Source organism: Egretta garzetta, unplaced genomic scaffold (genome assembly GCF_000687185.1).
Source record: "Egretta garzetta isolate BGI_Z169 unplaced genomic scaffold, ASM68718v1 scaffold536, whole genome shotgun sequence".
Taxonomy (NCBI): Eukaryota; Metazoa; Chordata; class Aves; order Pelecaniformes; family Ardeidae; genus Egretta; species Egretta garzetta.
Genome location: NW_009260068.1, coordinates 963,187 through 979,753, shown reverse-complemented (window position 1 = coordinate 979,753; position 16,567 = coordinate 963,187). Strand labels below are relative to the sequence as shown.

Genomic DNA, 16,567 nt, shown 5'->3' with positions numbered 1-16,567 from the left:
GGATAGAGTCTATCGCTGTCCCCTCATCGATTATTTAAACACCTTGGTTAAGATTTGATCTGTTGGCACCGCATCAGCGAGCGGCTCGGGCAATCCTTGCAACTGCTGCTTTTCTGAAATCCCCAGTACGGCCAGTCACGCTCTTTTGCCTGGCGCTGTTGTGGCTGCCAGAAATCACCTTAAATTTGTCAGACCCAGGTTGTCCCTGCGCTAGCTGGGTACCTCCTTCTCAGACTCTCTGTGGTGGCTTTCTTTGGAAGAATCTGCTGCCTCTGATTTAAGCGGTGGCTGTTCTTTGGATTTGCTGGGGTTGTTTTGCTAAATTAAAGCAGGTTTTTGTAGAATCCCTTCTTTAATTTCACGTCCTCAGTTCTTTTATCCTATTAAAATTAATGCATTACTCTAGCTAGTTTGTAATGGGGAGATAAAGAGGGCAAGAACTCACTGGGTGGGTATAAACTACTGAATTCACAGTATACTCTCTGGGGCTTTTACTGTTTTAAGGCGTTCAGGAGCAGGGAAACATGCCCTAAACTCTTTGATGTTAAAGATGGTTTTCTGTATCTTAATATCACCTTGTTGTTACAGGGAGGGTTTGTCACTCATCTGCAGGGGAGGTCTCGGTGTATGTTGGTCTCTTCTGCTTCGTTTACTAAGAAAATGAACTCTGGATTTCTGCATCTTTTACTCCTTTAGTAAGATTCTAAAGGAGTGCCTGCCTTCCCTGAACTTACAGGGCTGCAGACATCATCCAAATATTTGTCTAATTCCATGTATTGCTACATCCACACCTTTGTGGATCAGCGTGGTGCATACAAGCTAACACGTTTTAGCTGAGGAAGGGTCTCAAGGTATGGATTTTAGAAAAGGCTGTGGTACAGGGTGGAAAAACCTTCTTGATCCTTTTAGTGCGTGCTCACGATGAGCAAGTCAATTAGCCATGGGAAGCAGCAAGAACTAAGAAAGGCTTTTTGTTTCTTCTTATCCTTTAGAGGTAATGCAAGAGTTAATCTCTTGCCCCAAAGATGCTGTGTAGTTTGGCATCTTTCAAATCCAATGCAAACATTGAAGGGCAAGGTAGAAATTCCCAACTGGAGGCTGTTTTAGTTTTCCTAAGTCATGTAAATGGGCTAAAACTTAAATTCTGTTTGATTTATTTGTCTGTAGAGTCAGCCAAACTCTGTATGTGCACATTAGGAGCACATGTGTGGGTAGAAGTGGGGGATAAAAAGTAAAAAAGGAGCAGCTGCCTGCAGCTCTGAGAGAAATGGCTGGGGCTGTTGCTGCAGCCAGAACCTTTGGGCCAAAGTCCAGCACATTTTCGTGAGGCAGAGAGGAAACAACAGAGCTACAAAAAAGTAGGAAAACTCATTGCAGAAAAGGAAATTATACCAAGTGAGTGAGACTGCAAAGATTTTGGAGATATCTAGAGAGGGGGGCAGTAAGGATGGGAGGTAGTAGAAAGAGGATTTTTTTTAATGGAAGTTGTCTTTCAGAGAGTCAGGACCTAATCCAGTTAAAATAAACTTCATGCTATTATTCTTAAATATAATCTTTTTTTGTATCTATATCCTTTCCTGTACACCACAGTAGGGATTTAATCTAAGCTGGCTTTTGTTACTCTTCTGAAGTGCTCTTATATTAAATACTTTCCCCACTGCCAAACACTTGTTAACATTTTTAGTTGCTACTCCATACCCATACCTTGGGGGGAACCCGCTTAGGTTGTTGATGCTGAGTGTTCTTCTTTAGCGACTTCCCTGCAACTGAAACAACAGGGAGGGTTGCTGCTATAGGGTGTACTTATAGCTGGTTTAATATGCTGAACTTGGAAACACTGTACTACCGCTGCTGGTATCACAGGTTCCCAAATAAAAGGTTTAAAAAAAAACCCCAAAAAACCAACAACCCAAACCCTGCCAGGTTAATCCTCACCCTTGTGTAGAAGGGATTGGGGTGAAGGAGAACTCTGATCAGGAGAAAGGAGTAGATCAACTAGGTCAGTGCCAAAAGAATATATTCTTCTAAAGTAGCGTGTTACCACTACAGAATAAAAAGGTGGGCTGGAAAGTGGAGGTGTTGCCACGAGCACAAAGACATTTACTTCCGAGTAGTTTTAATAGAATGTTGCGGTCAAAAAGTGACAGTCTCTCTTTTTTCCTTCTCTTTTATTCTAGTTGAATGGATCGCTGCAGTCTCCTTAGCTGCTGGAGCAGCTGCTGTTGGGTATCTAGCTTACAAAAAATTTCTCTCTAAAGACAAATGCTGCAAAGCAATGGTGAATCCCCATATCCAGAAGGATAACCCCAAGGTAGTCCATGCATTTGATATGGAAGATCTGGGAGACAAGGCTGTGTATTGTCGTTGTTGGAGATCTAAGAAGGTAAGAGAAGAATAAATGGTCCAATTTCGTTCATGCGCAATGCATCTTTTAACAGAACTCTTTTCAGACTGCTTTATTTAGAGGAAACTAACTTCTTTTCACCTAAACTCTTCTGCAGTGAGATGTAGCAGTATTTTAATCCATAAAACTATGTAGATTTATGTTGTCACTCAGAGCAAAGCCTGCAGATCAGTGCTAATAGTGAACAAAATGTTTCTGTAGCTCTGAAGAAGCAGATGCCTTGAAAGGGAAGCTGCTGTATGGAGCAAGCCCAGTCAAGAATGACAGATACCATTTTGTGTGCTGCCTTTGCTAATACTGAGGCTTATACAAAACTACTGGCCTGCTGGCAGGAGGAGCTCAGGAAACACAGTCTGAGAGGACCTTAAAACACCTCTTACTGAAGGAAGTTGGAAGTTTACTCTGTCAGTCAGAAAGTATCTTGCTATTAGTTCATGGTGTTAATAACGCACATCCATTAAGAAGTCTCTTGGTATACCCGAGCTGGTGCCAAATTGTCACTTGCAATGTCTGAGCCCATCATTAAATCTTGTGGATGAGGTGAGTATGGAATGGTTTTGGAAGAGCCTGTCTTGTGCAGATGGTGTTATGGCGGTACTGGTGTTCTGTCCTGAATTTGTTGTTGTGGTACTGCTGTGTACTGTAGGTAGCTACCTTTTGCCACATGAATGAGTACAGTGGTGAGTTGCTTCCAGTGGTGATGGAGGTAATCTAAAAAGTCATTGTGGTTAAAAGCTTTTGAAGAATCTAGACATAGGGAATTAATGCATTTGTGCCTTAGCAACTCAAAGTAGTTATATGGGTAATCCTACGGTAAAGCCAGTGAAATGATGATGGCATACTTTAAGCCTCTGTTTTTGAGCAATTTAGAGTCTGATCTAGACACTGGTCCAACTTGTGTATGTAGTTGGTTTGCCTCAGTTGCCTAAAACTAGTGGTAAGCGTGATACCTAGCCTTCCAATAACACTAAGAGCAGATCTAAGTCTGAGGTAGAGATGCATGACACTTGACGTAGCTGAGATCAGTATAATTTATCTGTAGTGGTAGTTCTGGGATACGTAATGAGAGGAAGTGGACTGCATGAGTAGTCCTTTCCATTTACCACTGGCACACATTTTAAAAGCTGTTTTAGAAGTCAGGGTGCTAATGTGAGACTGAAGTATAATACAAACCTTCAAAGCCAGATAACTGAGGCCAGCAGCCTTGAAATCTAGCAATCTCTCCATCAGTGAACCGAATACCAGGCTTCTCAAGCCTGAGACAGGGGTCTAATTGAGCCACACTCTGCCATTTTCCAGGTACTGTAACTTTCGGTCCTTGCTGTTGGCAGATCTGACTTCATTACCGTGCAGGTGAAAATAACTCAGAAGTTACACGTTTGTAGCTGTATTTGGTTTAACATTAAAACACTACTGAGGATTAAAGAGCATCGCGACTTGATTCTGAAATAGTCCTGTGGAGATGGGCTTGTCATCTTTCCTCTGCCCGGAGAACTGAAAAACAAAAATATCCTCCCCCTCCCTCCCGCATTGCCACAGCATGCTCCGTGGACTGTTCTATATTGTATACAACAGGGAGGTATGTGTATTTGCAGGCAGTGCTGATGGCTGTGCAGCGTGCAGGTATCACGGATGTGTATAGCAGCATTGCCGCTAAATCACTGTGGTAAGTCTCAACTGACAGCCAGAATCCAGAATTGGAAGCTGCTGCAAGGGCTACAGCTTCAGAAAAGAAAAAGGGGGAGGAGAAAGGCTGCTCCAAGTATCTGCACTTCATTTTAATATTTGAATTTGGATTTACCTCGTGTTGCGATAGCGTAGGCACCTCCTTCAAGGCTTTTGCAAAAAAAAAAAAAAAAAAAAAAAAAAATCCTAACTTGAACCTCAGTGTTTGTACTTTCTGCTTCCTACTCTGTTTTCTAAACAGAAATGGAAGATAGGAGGAGAGAATCAGAAGGGTAAAAGTAAGAAAAGTGGTGAGTTGAGATAAAGGCCTTAATAGGTAAGGCAAAAGCCGTGCTTGCAAGCAAAGCAAGGAATTAATTCCCTGCTTCCCATGGGCAGGTGGGTGCTCAGCCATCCCCAGGACAGCTGGGCTCCATCACAGGTAACGGTGACTTGGGCAGGCAAACGCCATCGCTCTGAACATCTTCCCTTCCTCCTTCCCCCAGTTCTGTACAATGAGCATGACATCATATGGTGTGGGATACCCCTGGGGTCAGTCAGGGTCAGCTGCCCCAGATGCATCCCCTTCCAGCTCCTTGTGCCCCCCGGCCCCCGCTGGTGGGGTGGGATGAGAGGCGGGGACAGCCTTGGCTCTGTGCAGGCCCTGCTCAGCAGAACGAACACATCCCAGGGTGATCAGCGCTGTTCCCAGCACAGATCCAAAACACAGCCCCATACCAGCTACTGTGAAGAAAATTAACTCTAGCCCAGCCAAAACCAGCAGTATGAAATAAAAATATTAAGTAGTACATTTTGGCATATATTGAAGGGGTGTTGCCAGTTTAGGAACGTACTGTCCTACCGAGGTGGGGCTCTGCAATCGCACACTAAAAGGAAGTAAATAGGGGTGCCCTATAATGAGTCTGTTATTAGAACCCTGATCTGAAAGGTCTTGTAAAAGCATTAAGGGAGTCAGTGGAAAATTTTTGAAGGCCTTTGTTTTCTTTTACTGATGCTTAATAATGAGTATTTCAGTCAGCATGTTGTGCTTCAAAGACTGCAGTTTTCAGTTTTGCTGCCTTCCTCTTGCCCTGATCAGTTGACCTTGTGTGGTGGGTAGCATGGTGTGTGTGCTGCTTCTTGTGTTCAGTTATTGCCAAGCGGTAGTCAAATATAGAGTCATTCTTCATCATTCTCACATGCTTGTCATTTTTGGAAGTAGTTAGCTAGCGTTATTTGTTTCTTACAGTTCTCAAACTAAGATCCTGTTAAAATTTGTAAGATAATGTTTATACGATGGCAGAATGGTAGAATGGGCGTGCTTCAGTTGCACACAGTTGCTTCAAAAGCAGTAAGTACCTGCTGTGTTTTTGTTAAATAAGTGGCGTATGGGGATCTCTATTCCATATACAGGTTAGAAGAAATATCCTCTTGTATGATTGTGTGAACACTTCTTATCCGATTAAGCCTCTGAGACATGGTTAATAGAACCCATAGTGTTACGAACCATAGGATATTTCTGTGTGTACTGATGCACTACAGCTGGCTTTGCGTGGTGTTCCTCCTGTACAGGGAATAACAAAACAGTTGGACTAAACCAGGGTGATTTGGTGTAACTCTTAAAAGGAGCGAGATTATTTTCAGTTGGGATTTTTTTCTGAAATAGCTTACTTCAGAGGCCTGGTTGGTTTGTTTGTGCTAGCCAAAGTCTTTGTGGAGTGCATGTGTTTAAAAAACCCACACATGCTGTCTTCAAATAAGTCTGCCTCGGGATGTAATTACCTGTTAAAGGAGGTAGTAGGTTGTTCTTTAAACGGCCCTTTCCTATTCAGTGTTGTGCTCTGCAGGCACTTCATAGCACTGCTCGTCAAGTTTTCTGGAAAAACCCAGTGTTCAAATTTACCAGCGTCGAGGTAAGAGTTTTGTCTTAAAACCAAACTGTAATTAGTCTGAAGTTGGAACATTTGTTTTCTGACCCTTCTGCATTTCTAAGTGTGTGAGCTGGAGGGAAAAAAGATGAATTAGCTTTCTTTTGCAATGACCTGCAACCCCTGTGTCTTCCAGAGGAGTATTAGTCCCCAGGCTGCGGGTCAAGGAATACTGCTGCAGAACCTCAGAAGAAATAGTGGTAGAAAATCTAAACCTGTTCATTGTCGAGGGAAATAAGCTGATCTGTCCAGATCACTGCACATTTCCCTCAGGGTTTGAGCTTTGGCCCCTATTGCCAGCTTGCTTTATCTTAATCAAGGCTGAACGTTTTGCGTCAGACCCAGGATCCATCTATTCTTCACGGTGACCAAGTGGCTGCTCTGGAAAAAGTGGTGGTGGTGGTTTATTTTCCTTCTGAGAAGCTCAAGTCTAGTGTCCCAGCCTCTGGGAGCTGGTGGTTCCGAGACCAGTTGACCCAGAGCAGAGTTGGTAGCTGTTAAAGGTGTCTCGATGCTATCTGAAACCTATGAATCCCACCATTTTTGTCACTTGCAAACTTGAAGTCATGATGATGCTGTAGCTGGACCTTGGGCTTGCCTCCCTGGGGCATGGATGGAAGCTGGGTCGACGCTTCTGCAAAGACCAGTGGACTGTGGTGTTGCATGGAAAAACAGCTGGCCCAGGAACATCTGGGTTGAGAAGCTGGTCAGTGTCCCATGAACATACATTCGTTGCATTTTTCCCAAGTGTCTGTCAGTACCTACTCCTTGAGTCACAAATGACTGATGTGATGATAAAGTTCCTGCATGAATCAGCCTACATGAGTATTCTCTGAATTGAGGGTTTCTTTAATTGGAAACATCACCTGCCATTTATAGCGTGGGTTTTGACATTTTGTAACTGAAAAACAAAAACTCCCCACCTTACCTCTTCTCCCCCCCCCTCCCCCCCAACATACGACCCTACAGAGCATGTGGCTTTATTTTTAGAGCTCTGGGAATTTTTTTTTTTTATGAAACTACATTGTCTTAATTAGATTGTTTTCCTGCAGTACTTTGAAGTCTTTTATTCTAAGTATTTTATTCTAAGTAAGCGTGGGTGATAGGGTGTTAATTTTTTTCTAGGGCTATGGCTGAGGCATGATCGTTGGGATCAGGGGAGTGTCAAAGACTGATTGTGACTGTACTGCGAGGGAATATGGCTGTTGCAAAGGCAACAGCTGAGTAATGCCCAACTGTGATTCCCATTACTTCTAAACAAACAAAATAGTAACCGAATGCAAAATACGGGCGTGTGACTTCTGTGATCATTTCCAGAGTTTCCTCTGCAGAGGAAGCATGGCCCTGAAAACACATCCTTGAGAAGTGATGGCTTCTAACCTCACTCTTGTTGCCTCACAGAATGCCCTGTGGCTCTTGCATGTGAAAAGAGCTGCCCAGGCGCAGGGTGGTTGTGTCTGGTCTGGACCTGCGCAGTTACAGCTGGCTAAAAGAGTCCCCATGGGTCTTGCTCTGACCAGGCTGTTATAGGAGGGGTTTTTTTATGAAAAAAACACCATTTATTCAAATTACTTCCTCAGTGCTACCCTTAAAGCCCCCTGATGAATGGTCATGTCAGTTGGAAGTGCAGTTTATTTCCATTAGCAGGTCAAAATCCTTATGTTGAAGCCAGCTTGCGCAAAAGGACCTTTGTGTCGATGAGATAAGCTAGCTGTGCCAGGATGAAGCAAAAGCAGCTTGCCGTTCCAGCTGTCTGGAGGCAGGACTAATATGTAGGTATCTCTCTTAAATATGAGGTGAGCTAGGGAAACTGTCCTTTTTCTCATCATGTGCTATGGAAAACCAGGAAAAAAAATTCAGCAAAGGATCTCCTGTTTCTCTTCTTCACCCCGCTTCTCTTCTGTAACTGCACTCAGCTCTGGCTGTTGCCTGGGAAAACAGAGCGTGAGGCAAGGTTGAGAGCAAGATGCTCCGGGTAGGTAACCCCTGAAGGTCAGCATGGGCTGAGTTTTCCTCACGCTGTCCTGAGGCAGGATCACCAAATAGCATGGAACTGGGTTGCTGCTTTTTTTTTAACAAGCCTGTTGTCCGCCCTGCGCTTGCATGGACAAACCTAGTGTTCAGCCATAATTCAGGGAGACCTGAGATGCCAGTATAAAAGTTATGTTCTGCAGTCACAGTGGATTTAATGACCAGACGTCCTAATGAACTCTCAGCCTAGGTTCTTAATTCTGACTCTGGATATACTTCAGATGTGTTTATTCTTTCTCTTTTCAGTTCCCGCTGTGTGATGGTTCTCACACAAAACACAACGAGGAAACTGGCGACAACGTTGGGCCTCTGATCATCAAGAGGAAGGAGGCATAGAGTGGACAGTAGAAGCTACAGAATGAATGTCTGACAAATCCTCTGCTCACTTGTAATTGGGGGAAAAACCACAAATTCTGTCGTGTCACTGAAGACTTTCCATGTAGTATATACATCAGGCTTCAGCATGTGTATTTTCTCCGGTGCTTGTCTTGTTTTAATCACTACAATGCATAATTTACTAAATAGTCAAGGTTTAAATTTTTTTGTCCTGTAAAGTGTGTGTACCCTCTCATTGAGTATGAAACTAAAACGACGCACAGAATGTACTTAATCAGAAAATAGGTATTAAATTATTTTCAAATACATGTGTACTACTCTGAGGCTGTTCAGTAGAAAGTGTGTTCAAAATGTAGATCTTAACATTCTAGAGTGGTTCTGAAGTCACGGGTCTGGATAGATTTCTATGTAAAAGGCAGTGGCAGGAAAGAAACGGTGCCAAAATGCAGCTTAACCTCTCATTATGCTGCGTTTTCTGCAGGTGTCACGTTTGCCCTGTTACGCTACTGTTCTGTGTGGCTCTGGTAAAACAACAAAATAGCAAACTCCGAACAGACCACATAAAAGGCTTATAGCGAGATGGGGCTAAAGGGCAACTTTACCTTTGATTTTACAGGAGTGTTGAAACTTGGCCCTACTGCTATGCATTATCAAGAACGTACTACTGGAACTGCAGACCTGTATTCAGAGTAGGATTAGGAAGATGGTCTCTGAGGGCGCTTTCTGAATAGACAAGTGGAATGATACGGAGTGCTCAGAGTGATGGAGGAGGGCAGGGTTGTCTTTGCTGCTAGAAAGCCTTAGTTTCACTTGCAGTCTCTAGCAGTGAAGCTGACTTCCCCAGACCACAGGGCCCTTTGGAGGGGGAGGCTAGGCTGATTTATTCCAGAAGCTAAAATAAAAACTACGACCCTTCCCATCATTACTGTCTGCTTCATCATTGCTCTGGCTGGTTCCGGAGGACTCTTCCCACTGCAGAGGGAGGAGGCACACCTTTCTTACTAAGTGGCCTTAGGCTCCGTGTGTCTTAAGTAACTCCTGCCTCCCTGGGCTAACTGTTAACGTGGTTCAGCTAATTTTACCCAAAGAACTGAACATGGACGAGGAAAGGCTTGGGCGACAGCTGGAAACAAGGGGGAAAGGAAGGATGAGACAAGGAGAGCTCTTCTCCTCCTTTTGTATGGCACTAGTCTGTCTCATCTGGCACGGTGGTGTTAATGCCTATCATGTTGGTTTCTGTAAATTAAATAGCTTTGATTTATTAACATGCAAATGGTTACAAAGCAAAACCCAAAGAGTGGGGTGGCAGAGGGCAGTTTTGTATTAAACCTGGTCCATTAGCATAATTGCAGCCTGCCTAAGACTGAGCTCCCAGTGTGCTGGGACAGAGAGACTACCTCAGAGCTAGAGGGAAGGCCTTTTCGAGAAGCTGACATTATAACCTGGACCCTTAAGGATTCTTCCAGATGATCGGGGCAGTAGAGGTTTTATTTAATTTTTTCTTTTTTTAAGGATGTGACTTTTACTGTGTTAATATGACTGGTTAAGATTGAAGAAAGAGTTTTGCTTATTCTCAATGTGAGGCTTTCAGAGGCTGAGGTTGTAGCTGACTGGTCTGAACTTTGGCAGGAGGCACAAAAAGTAGAGGAGGCAGCATAGGAGAGAAGGCAGCACAGAGGTAGAGAATGAGGGTTTGCAGGTGGAGTGGTATGGTGGGGACGACGACTGTCTGTGAGAGACCGCTGCTTGTAAGAAGTTGCAGTCAAATACATTTAGTTTCTCTCTTTTCTTCCTGTCTTGACTGTAAAAGTATTTGACTTTTTTTTTACTTGGCTGAGTACTGATGCATATGGAAAGTTGCTTTAACCTTAAATTATCAAATACATTGCTTTTATCCGAAACAAAGTTATTTCTGTATTACTAGAATGTGGCACTGGGTGTTTCTGTATTTTTGTCAAATACACGTTTGAGCTCATCTTAATCTCGAGGTTGTAACGTTTGTGTTATCTCATGGGTGTGCTGTTTCTTTCAAGGGCGAGTTACACTGTGAGTAGTGCTGTATGCCAATGCTGCTGTCATCATAAACCTGTGTCTGGGCTGGGTTCTCCTCCTGAGACGCCTTTTCCTGTTAGCAGCAAAGCCTGGCTGCTCCTGAAGGAATAAAAGTTCACTGAAAAACTGCATTAATGTTCTGAGAAAGTCCTGAAGTTTCAGGTGAGTCTCCTGAATTGTAAAGCTGTTTCCTGGGGTTTGCCAATAAAACATTTCCTGGAGTTTGGGCATCGGGGAATTGGGCTCCACGAGAAGTTTTTGTTCCTGGGAAGCAAAGATGCAGGATGCGAGTGTTTGCTGATTTGCATCTTGGTGAGTTTGTTTTGAGAAGTGTCACGTTTATAAACGCTGACACAAAGTGGTTAAATTTTATCTCGATGCGTGTACAATTTTCTGTACTGCCCATAGAGGTTCCTGTTACTTGTGAGCTGTTTGAACGTGATAATGAAAAGAGATACTTGAATTTGAGTAAACAAACTTGCCAGCAGTCTTGATGAGCATCCCAGAGAACCAGTCATTCTTTTTTCCATAGTGCAGTAACAGGTTATCACGTTCCGATAGCCCGAGCGCTTGCCTGCTCCAGTGTCTTCCAAAATCTCTGTTCCTTAGGGCTTTCCTCAAATGATCTCTGGAATATGAAGCAAATTGGTTAGAAATTCTTCTGCAAATGGCAAATTTCACATCGCCTTGAAACTCCCGCATGAAAATGCGGTACAAATCCTTCGTACTAAAGCAGTGAAGGATTCCTGTCCGAGAGTAAAACTGTGTTTCTGTTCTACATTGTTATTTTTCAATATCCAAGTGTTTATTAGGAAAGTGAGCAAATTAAAGTACTGATTATGCAGTAATTGAGTGTGACTCATCAAAATAGTCTGAATGGCAAATATTTGAGTGCTTCTAGAATCGGCACTCTTGAAGAGGAGACCGCTGTACGTTACAGGTAGGGTCTGCGCGTTTAATTCCAGCGCCGCAAATCTAATGGGCAATTTCAAGCGGTGGAGGCCAGCGGTGCAATCACACCCTGGTCCACTAGGAGGAAACAAATGCTGTGCAGTGGATACTCTGTCATGTGGGTGATGCTGCTCTTGTGGTTTTTTTGTGCGTGCATGTATTTATGTGTTTGGGGTTTTTTCAGCAGCATTGCTGTCTGCCTGAGCCCAGGCATCTAGAAGCGCTGCATAAACATATTTGGGACTAAGCAGCTTTTCGTGTGCTTTGAATCTAGGAGTTGTATTGCCGGATGCAGAGCTGACCGCAGGCCCTACTAAAATTTTCACCATGTTGTTGCAGTTTGGACCTTGTTCTGGTGCTGTCAGGGTCTGTAAAATTTATTTTGTGCAGTTGCATAGCAGTTGGAGTGGGATTTTCCTTTAAGGCTAATACAGCTAGATAAAGACGTGGAAACGTGAGTCACTGCGGTATCACAGGCGCTCACTCCAACAACGGAAGAACATTTTATAATAGCAGGAAGGATAAGAACAGAGGCGTGAAACGAAACATTGGTATCGCAAAGAAACCTCCTTGTCAGCTGGCCATCCGGAGTGTGGAAGCCTCTTAATTTGGCTGACAACGGCCCCCCCAGCCCTGGCTGGATTAGGTGGCCGAGCACAGCGTCCCTCCAGCCCGTGGGCAGAGAGGGGATGCCCCGCCATGGCTGCCAGCAGACTGCGTTTATCAGTGCTCAGCATCTCTTCAGCCTGGTCTGAACATTTCACGTGGACCTGCCCGGAAGTCCAAATGCCTTTTGCCTTGTCAGTGGTGCACAGTAAACCCAGCAGCGTCGGATACCAGTTCCCCCAATTGCTTTGTGCACCCAGGCTTGTTCTGCCCTGGTTTTCCTGCATTGAGGAGTGCCTTCTCTGCACTGGCAGGAGATGGAGTTTTTTCCTACAGCCGTCATTAATTTAGGATAGGTACCGGGGGCTGCTGCTTGAAGCTCTCTGCTGCTTGTTCTCTTCTGCAGCGGTGGTGTAGCTGCGCTGCCTGCGGTGCATAGCGCGTTTCTCAGGCAGGATGCTTTCCAGGCTGGCTAATGCAGAGAGGAGCCGAATAAAAGCTAAATAACATAAAAAATACATAAATCAAATGTGTGGAGAGAAACAAGAGGGGGAAAAAGAAGAAATAAAAGGGCAGATGGGAGGAGAGCGTAAGCTATAACGGAAGATTTAACACTGTGTAACATTGCTAGGTGGTAGCAAAAGGGAACAATCAAAGTACAGAAGGTGATGTGTTGCATTTCATTACACCTCTTAACTGAGCAAAGCGTAAGATGTACAAAGTGGCTGTTCATTAGCTCCTGGGAGTAAGTGGTTCTGTTAGCCAAAAACGTAGCCCTTGGAGCCGAAGGGGTTATGTGCCTCCAGCAGACATCTGTTGCTGTGGTTTTTTCTTCCTGAACTGTTTGTGAAATCCTGCGGTGAAATAGCGGACAGAAAGCAATGCACGCTCACGGTGTGGGTCCCCTGTTAGCAGTCCAGTGTTCCTCTGTGCCCACCTTTGCAAACTGTTTAAGTCGCTGAAGTCGGTAAAATCGCAGTAGGTTTCTGTGATTGTAGCAAAGCAGAATTCAATCCACCTTTCTCATGTGCAGTTTGGACGGGTAAGAAAGGATGTATCGGGGTTCTCAAGCAACTTCTGTTGCATACGTCTCACGTAAGCGCAGGGAGATCATTTCTCTTGTTATTTTTTTCCTAGCTGAAGACTGGACCATCCCTCCCCTCCCATTTGACATTGCGCTGCCCTTAATCCGCTCTGCTCTGCATCCTTTTTGTCATGCAGACTGCAGTTTTCTCTTGGTGTTTTTGAATGCATGGTACATTTTTACAAAAAAAAAGTGCCTTCTCCTCTCCGAGAGAAGCCTGTGCAGAAAAGAGGAGCTTCCCGAGCCTGGCAGAAATTACAGCTTTAATGTGTGAAGCATTCAAAATTCAGCACACTGCGAGGATCTGCTCAGTAGCTGGAATGTTTGTGCTGTTCAGTCAAGTCAGCTGGCAACAGAAACACAGCAAAATGGATGGTAAGGTCACTGACTGTGTAATTTTTCTCAAATACTTTTCTGCAGCTGGCAAATATAACCATACATGGATAAGATGTGGTCAAGACACGCTGTCTGTTCGCTGCTGGGACTCTTGCTCGAGACTTCGGGTACCAAAGCAACGGCCAGAACAGACTTGCACTGCAGTCATTATTAAATTTGTTGCTCTTTTCCAACAGTGTGATCTTGCTCTTTCAATCTCATTCTTGGCTCCAACATCTGCATGGGTTAAATTACTTTTTAAGGTTTGAAATTCAGTTGCTTCACAGACAAAGTCTGGGAGTAGAATATTGTTTAGTAGAAGAGACTTTTCCCAATGCCAGTTGGCAGTGGGTTTAGTCCATAAATAGGTGTTTTTTTTTTTAAATAAACCTCTTGGCACCCTAAGCATCTTAAATCAAGTACCCGGGGTATTCTAAAGCATTAGGATGAGACTGGTAAAATGCCATCAGGCATCTGTAAACCCTGAGTGACCCCCTGATAGAGATACAACACCGTACTTGGAAAATCTTTGTTTAGAAGGACAAAGGTAGTAATCTTTATCTACCCATGAGCCCTGAGATCAGGAGATGGTACTAAGGACTTGGCTCTAATGCCTCTGTTTCAGAAAGCAGCACAACTTTTTGCCCAAGGATGTCAAAGCACACACATCTCTCATTGCCGTTTTCTAGGGCTGGAGGCAGCTCAAATACGTTTTATCTATTCAGACTCTCCCCAAGTCACAGTTTAATTCCATCTTCTGCACTGATTAATTAATGGTATGGTTCCTATTCTCCGTGAGAAACCAGGCATGGAAGCTGGACTCAATAGGTGGCACGCTGAGGCTACACGCAGCGGCAAAATGACGCCTTTTGTCTTCTTCTCAATGCTCTTCCTGATGTTGCCCAACATTTTGTTGGCTCTTTTTCGTTGCCGACGCACACTGGGCTGATGATCTCAGACTGTCAACAGTGACTTCGGGATCTCTTCCCTGGGCTGTGACAGCCGGTTTCAGGATCAGCGTTGAGGACCTTTGGTCTGGATTATTTTCCCCTACGTGCATTACTTTACGTTTATCCACACGAAAGCTCCTGTGCCAACACTGTGCCTTTCATTCGGTTTTGTGAGATTCTGCAGGATGACTTTGCCATCGGCGTGACATTTGACTGCCCTGTGGAGATCATGAGCATAGAATCATAGAATCGTTGAGGTTGGCAAAGCCCTTTAAGCTCCCCCAGCCCAACCGTTTCCCTACCCCTGCCATCCCACCACTAAACCCTGGCCCTGGGCGCCTCGTCTGCCCGGCTTTAAAATCCCCCCCCAGGGCTGGGGACTCAACCCCTTCCCTGGGCAGCCCCTTTCAGTGCCTGATAGCCCTTTTGGGGAAGGAATTTTTCCTAATGTCTGCATCCGCAGACCTGGAGACTTCGTGTGCGCTCCTATCTGCAGGTCCTGAGTGAAGATGCTGGATAAAACCAGCCTCAGCGCCCACCCGCTGCTGCCTCCTCTCCACCCTGAAAGCCCTTCCATTTGCTTCCCACCCCTTAACGTCCTCTCAGTCCAAAAACGAACCTTTCCTCCAAATTCTCTGTTTAGTTTCTTTAATGATAAAAAAAAAAGTTCAAGGACTGTGAGGAAGAAACAACTGAACTGCGCTTCTCAGCTTTATAGTCCTCGTAGCTTTCTAGTACAAAAGACTTCCCAAAATTTACAGCTGTGGTTCTGTTCATAGAAAAGGTGATCCAGAAAATACACAACTGCCATGCATTAACCTCACAGTCGTTTTCAAAACGTACCGTATCATCTCTGGAGGGTGTGGGTTGGCTTTTGACACCGTCCCTTTGTTTTCATCCTGGAAAACCCCAGATGTACCTGGCTGCCAGGAAGGAGAGCAGCGTCAAAGAGCCAAGTAAAATATTGATCGCTGTGGGACCTGATGCCTAAGTGACAAGGCAGTAGCTAGGAAAGCGAGTGGGACAGCAGCAGCGTTGAGTTTCACAGCTACAACAGGCCAGGGTAGTTTAGATTTCCCTTTACTTAACAAGAACAAAAAAGACAGCACAGAATAACCGTGAATTTATCAAAGGATTAAAAGCCCTGAGCTATTCTAAGAGGGCGCGATACAGCAACCCCTTCTGCTGTGAAACGGCGAGAAAAAAAAAAAAAGAACTGCAACGTGGCTAAAGCTTCCACGCTGCTGTGACGACATCTGCCGTACGCCGGAGGAGCAGGACAGGCCCTCCTGCCCACAGACGCCCTGCTGCAGATGCTCTCAGCCGTCCAGCAAATCACTGGTTTCACCGATCGACGTTTCTTACCAGGACCACACGTACGGTCCGGGTCAGCTCTGTTGCAATCCGTTCGTCTGGCAGAAGCTACGCGAGCGCGGCCGCCTGCTGCAGAACGTGGCTCTGTGAGCAGCAGGATCCACGTCTCTCGCCCAGACCTCGTGCAGGAGACGTGGCTCCGGCAAAGGAGCGGCATTTTTGGTGAGACAGGGAAGAAGCGGCTGTGAACCCTCCAAAGGGGCAGTCAACCATCCGGCAGTGCGCGTCGTCAGCGTACTGCTAGAGTACCAATGCTTTGGCCACGTCCCAGCCCCACTGATCTGTTTACCTCATGTCCCCCTGCACTTCCACTGAAGTCTGAGCTGATTTCCTGTACCAAACTACCCTGCGTCTTGCGGTTAGTTATTAACTAGCTGTTGTTTTTGAAAAAGGGCTTTATTTCAGCAGAAGGTGATTCTTCTGTAATCCTCGCTTAGTTCGGGGGAGCTTTGCAATCTGCTGGTGAGACATCCTCTTGCAGCGCAAAGCGGTTTGTGCAAAATAAATGAGTGTATAGCAGTTATTACATTGTCAGTGTTTACATTTTCACCAGACCAAGTGAGGTAAGATTGTTTTTCCAGCAACAAAGACTAATCCAGAATTAAGCATCATTTTGCCAAATGAGGTTCAACAAGGCCAAGTGCAAGGTCCTGCACCTGGGTCGCGGTAACCCCCGGTATCAACACAGGCTGGGGGAAGAAAGGATGGAGAGCAGCCCTGCCCAGAGGGACTTGGGGGCACTGATGGATGAAAAGCTGGACATGAGCTGGCCATGGGTGCTGGCAGCCCAGAAGCCAACCCTGTCCTGGGC

The 16,567-nt window shown here is 45.0% G+C and overlaps 1 protein-coding gene across 1 annotated transcript in view; it reads left to right on the top strand.

Moving 5' to 3' along the window:
* CISD1 (CDGSH iron sulfur domain 1) overlaps positions 1-8,890 on the top strand; it is a 12,987-nt gene extending 4,097 nt beyond the window's left edge. Inside the window, exons 2-3 of the mRNA XM_035896675.1 lie at positions 2,115-2,383; positions 8,275-8,890. Of these exons, the coding sequence (XP_035752568.1) occupies positions 2,115-2,383; positions 8,275-8,364 (359 nt within the window). The 3' untranslated portion in view covers positions 8,365-8,890. The remainder of the gene's footprint in view (positions 1-2,114; positions 2,384-8,274) is intronic.
* The last annotated feature ends 7,677 nt before the right edge of the window (positions 8,891-16,567 follow it).